The following is a 5191-nucleotide window of genomic DNA, read 5'->3' on the forward strand; positions in this document are numbered from 1 at the left end:
CCCAATATAGGGGAATGCCAGGGCCAAAAGAATGGGAATGGGTGGGTAGGGAAGTGGGGGGCGCTATGGGGGACTTTTGGGATAGTATTGGAAATGTAAGTGAGGAAAATATGTAATAAAAATATTAAAAAAAAAAAAGATGAAAAAAAAAATAAAAGACCAATGAAATTAAACTAGGATTCTTGAATGCCTCCAAACCTTATTAATACATTTACCTTGTAGAGTGTGTTTCTGAAATTGGCAGTCTCTAAATATTGTGCCATACTGAGACTAAATGTGCAGCCAGCCAAAACAATTTAGGTGACATGCCACAACACAAAATGTGTGCATATGTGTTTATGAGGACGACATCCCAGTGTTGGGAGCCAGCCTGAGGGGTACCTCTCACTTGGCTGGACAGTGGAAGCTTACTGCTGAGCAAAAAGAATTTTCAATAAAAAAATAATTAAAAATTCAGCAGCTTCCTGGCATTTCCGTTACAATTTCTTGTCTGAATAACTTGCCAATGCCCCGCTGAAATGCTGGGAAAACAGGCTAGGAAACCACAAATGTATCCTTGCCTTTCCTATTTAGAGCCTCCCAGCAGAGACAAATGACACTCTCAGAACATACAAAGTGTCTCTAAAAGCTGCAGCAGCTCCGTAAGAATAGGATGTGAAGCCAAAGCACACTGCTCTCTTCATTTTGGTAAAATAGAGTTCAGGGGCTCCCAACGTGTCCTTAATTCAGTTGCCAGTTTGCTCCCTGCCTTCTTTTCTTTTTTTTTTTTTTTTTTTTTGGTTTTTGGTTTTTGGTTTTTCGAGACAGGGTTTCTCTGTGTAGCCCTGGCTGTCCTAGAACTCACTCTGTAGACCAGGCTGGTCTCAAACTCAGAAATCCGCCTGCCTCTGCCTCCCAAGCGCTGGGATTAAAGGTGTGTGCCACCACTGCCCGGCCTGCCTTCTTTTCTTAACTGTGTTCTACAGGTAATGCCTTCCACACAGAACATAGTTGTCATTCAGCTTGAATTTGTTACTTTTTTCTGAGGTTGCTTTTGCCTTCCTTTTGAGTTTTAGGTCTCTACATTTCCTTTCACTTTCCTTTACTCTTTCCATGTCCACTTCCTGCTTGTCACAGACCCTCCCTGCTCTTTCCTCTTTTTTGAGTAACTCCTCTTTGGTCACCATTACCTTTTGTGCCTCTAGTTCAGTACTGCAGATTCCACGGTACAGTAAACCCACCTGGCCACAGCTGGGCAGATGGCCTGCTCTTCATTCCTGATTGATCCACAAGCTAGACATTCCATTGTCTCTAAGATAAGCTGGGTGCTATGGTTAAGACAAGAGAATTTTAATGTTGGGCCATTTATTTTTATTTTATATTCTTTGTCACACCAACAATAAATAGGATGACAGTGTTTAGGTTGCTGCTTTTTGTAAATAAATAACTGGCATACTTCTCAGGGGCATGTGAGCACTTGAACTCCAAAGCTTCCATTTTTCAAAGTTGTTTGGTATTTCTGGAAGTACCAGGATAGCCTAGTAAACTAGTGGACTTGGGGTGCAGTAGTTAATTCCTACTGTGGTTGCTTTAACCCTTACCTGATGCTGGAATTCTGACTGACCCCGCTGTCGTCATCCCTGCTTTCTGTGGTGGTGTCTTATCTGTGGTCTTCACTGCCTTTACTACTTTGCTCTTGATTATTAGCCAGAGAACATGTCTTCAAGAAACCCTGCTGATGCTGTAGTGTCCTGGGCTAGTGCCACAGCTTTGCCTGTGTCTTACTTGCTTTTGAAAACTTTTCCACCTGCCCAGGTCCTCCTGCCATTGAAACCCTATATTCTTCTATAGGGAGAGGCTCAGGGTTAAAAATGCAGTGGCTTCCACTAAGAAGCCGTTAGAAAAGGTGTGGTGTCCATTGTGAGTCACATCCAGGGAATCACTTCTTTCTCCATTTCCACTCCACCTTTCTGATCAGTCACATGTCTCTAGTCAAAATGCACAGCCTTTGTGTCTGTGTTTACACATATTAACAAGAGATAAAGGTTTTCTGTGTATGTTCCAACTCTGGCCAACTGGCTGGCCTGCGTCCATTCCTGCCACCCATGCTGTCTGATCTCGGTACAAAGAACAAAACAGGAAGAGTTTTAAAAGTTTTGTTCATTTCTCCCATGATTGCACTGTATGAAACACATTGCCCTTCTTCCCAGTCGTGTGTGTGTGTGTGTGTGTGTGTGTGTGTATTGTGTCCCTTGTTCTTTTAGCCTGCATTTTAATGCTGTTCAGTACTCAGTGCATTTATAGAAGAAGATATTTGATTTTTCTAATAGTTCCCCACAGTTTGTGTACATAATGATTATCAGTATAAATTATCTGCATTGCCCAAAATAAAGCAGGCATTACTGATATGCTCTCAGTGCTGCCTAATTAGATGGCAATCTCATTGTAGGTGAGATAGCCTTCTTTTGAAAAGTGGGTTTTATCTGGGGGAAACCTGATCTACCAATTAAAAAGTTTTAGGTCTAGAACAGCCTCAATTCAATGTAGCTGTAAACTGTGTTGGTTCTGTCTTCCTTTCTTCCTATGTTTCTTGCTTTTCTCCCGTCCACCCTTCTTTCCCCCTCCCTGACCCCCAGCACCTTTGTTCTAGTGTCGTCCTGTAGTCATTGGTCTAGGATGCTGGGAAATCAATCCCAGCAGGCATTTTTCTTTTACTGCTTTTTTCCTGTTACCAGAAATATTAGTACTTTACATAAATAAGTCAACTCACTGGAAGAGCCCTCCCTCTTTAGTGTCTCAGCTCTTAAGACACCAGTGATTCATCATTGTTTCATGTCCTACAAAGAAAAGGTACAGCTGGGCATGGTGGCGCACTCCTTTAATCCCAGCACTTGGGAAGCAGAGGCAGGCAGATTTCAGAGTTCGAGGCCAGGACAGCCAGGGCTATACAAAGAAACCCTGTAGAAAGAGAGAGAGAGAGAGAGAGAGAGAGAGAGAGAGAGAGAGAGAGAGAGAGAAAACAGGACTATACAGAGAAACCCTGTCTCAGAAAGAAAGAAGGAAGGAAGGAAGGAAAGAAAAGAAAAGAAAAGAAAAGAAAAGAAAAGAAAAGAAAAGAAAGAAAGAAAAAGGTACTGCTGTGTCTTTTAATAGCCTAATTCGAAAAGGCTAGTAATAAGCATAGGGAGACATGCTCATCATCACATCATTAGGAAGATTCAAATCAAAATGACAGTGAGCTACTTGCCTAACGTTCCTATAACAACTGCAAATGGTGCGGTAGTGAGAGTGTAGGAAAATGGGAACCCTGATTCACCATCAGTGCTATAGCCTAAAGTACTGTATCCTTTATGGAAACTTGTAGCCTCAGAAAATCAGAAGATTACCAAGATGGTGTCAGCAATTCTCTGTCTGAGTACATCCCCATCACTAAAAGCTGGGACTTGAAAAGATATCTGCATACCCACGTCCTTAGCAGTGTTACATACAAATGCAATGAAATGTGGCACATACTTCAGCGTGATAGATGTTAGGGACTGCTAAATAAAGTAAGCCAGCGGTAAAGAGATAGAGAGAACTGGAGTAATCACAGTCAGAGAGAGAGCTGGATAATGGTTGCCAGGGTCTGGGTAGAGAAAGGAGCAGCCTGTTATTAGTGAACAGCTACAGAGCTTCAGTTTTGTATCAGCATTCTAAGGATGGACGGTGGAGGCCATTGCACCTGCACGTCATGCCACTCAGCTCTCCACTTAAAACTGGGACGCTTGGGTTGGAGAAATGGCTCAGCTGGTAAGAGCACTGGCTACTCTTCCAGAAGATGTGGGTTCCATTTCCAGTATCCAGCATGGTGACTCATAATCATTTGTAACTCTAGTCTCAAGGATCTGATATCCCCTTCTGGCCTCCCTGGGCACTGGATATGCATGTGATGTGCAGACATCCATGCAGGTAAAACAGCCATATATATAAAATAATAAAATAATTTTTAAATGGTATATTTTATATATATTTTCTCATAGTTTAGTGAGAGTCTTCAGAAATGTCTTCACATTAGTATGTTATAAACCATTGCTAACAAGTTTTTTTAAATGATAAATTTGAAAATAGATTGTTTGAATCTGCTTCTAGAAAAGTGGTTGGTGGGTGGGGGCTCCTGTTTTGCAGTTCTGCATTGTTTTAAAGGAAACCAAAGTCACTGGGTCTGTTCTCTGTCCTGTCTGGCAGACCTTTGGCATGGCTGAGGAGTATCATCGAGAATCAATGCTGGTCGAGTGGGAACAAGTGAAACAAAGGATTCTGCACACGCTGCTGGCGTCGGGAGAGGATGCCCTTGACTTCACCCAAGAAAGTGAGGTAGGTTGAATCAGATCAGTCACCACCAGTCAAAATTCGAAGTTCCAGTGCTTGTCTGCTTGTCTTAATTGCCAAAGTTTATTGTAGTTGTACTAAGTTGAGATTGTTCTTCTCTTTTAAAGATTTGACTAAAAAAATAAAGACAGTGTAGGGACATGGTTCAAAACTTAAAACACCCTCTCTCCTGATAACCCATTCTGTTTTTCTTTGTAGTCTGTAGGTCATCGCTTCTTCCTTACACCCATTTCTAGCACTGCTTATACAAGTGCACATATCTGAAAGTGTATGCGAATTTGTGTAAAGTGTTTGTGTGCTCCCTCCTGCAGCTTTCTTCTGTCTCACTGCATGTTGGAGATCTTTCCTGCAAGGAATTTTCAGGGGCTATATTTGGGTCTAACAACCTGTCTCCTCCTCCTCTTCTTCTTCTTCCTCTTCCTTCTCCTCCTCTTCCTTTTTCCCCCCTCTTCCTCCTCCTCTCCCACCCCCAGTTCCCTCCCCCCCTTTTTTTCTCAAGATAGGTTTTCTCTGTGTAGTCCTGACTGTTCTGGAACCTGCTTGTAGACCAGGTTGGTCTTGAACTCAAACAGATCCTCCTGCCTCTGTCTCCCAAGTGCTGGGATTAAAGCCCTGTTGTCCTTTCTAAAGTAATTTCAGAGTTGGGAATGTAGCTCAGTTAGAGCAACATTCATAAAGCCCTGGTCAATTCCCAGTACTCAGGAGGAGAAGGACTAGAAGTTCAATATCAAAGCCAGCCTAGGGTACAGGAGATCCTATCAATATCAAAGCCAGCCTAGGATACAGGAGATCCTATCAATATCAAAGCCAGCCTAGGGTACATGAGATCCTATCAATATCAAAG

The 5191-nt window shown here is 42.5% G+C and overlaps 1 protein-coding gene across 3 annotated transcripts in view; it reads left to right on the forward strand.

The window, feature by feature from the left end:
- Nup93 (nucleoporin 93) overlaps positions 1–5191 on the forward strand; it is a 111047-nt gene that overhangs the window by 77193 nt on the left and 28663 nt on the right. For all 3 annotated transcript variants that reach the window (XM_021169822.2, XM_029480656.1, XM_029480655.1), the window contains one exon: positions 4204–4332. In XM_021169822.2, coding sequence (XP_021025481.1) covers positions 4204–4332 — 129 coding nt within the window. The remainder of the gene's footprint in view (positions 1–4203; positions 4333–5191) is intronic.

Source organism: Mus caroli, chromosome 8 (genome assembly GCF_900094665.2).
Source record: "Mus caroli chromosome 8, CAROLI_EIJ_v1.1, whole genome shotgun sequence".
Taxonomy (NCBI): Eukaryota; Metazoa; Chordata; class Mammalia; order Rodentia; family Muridae; genus Mus; species Mus caroli.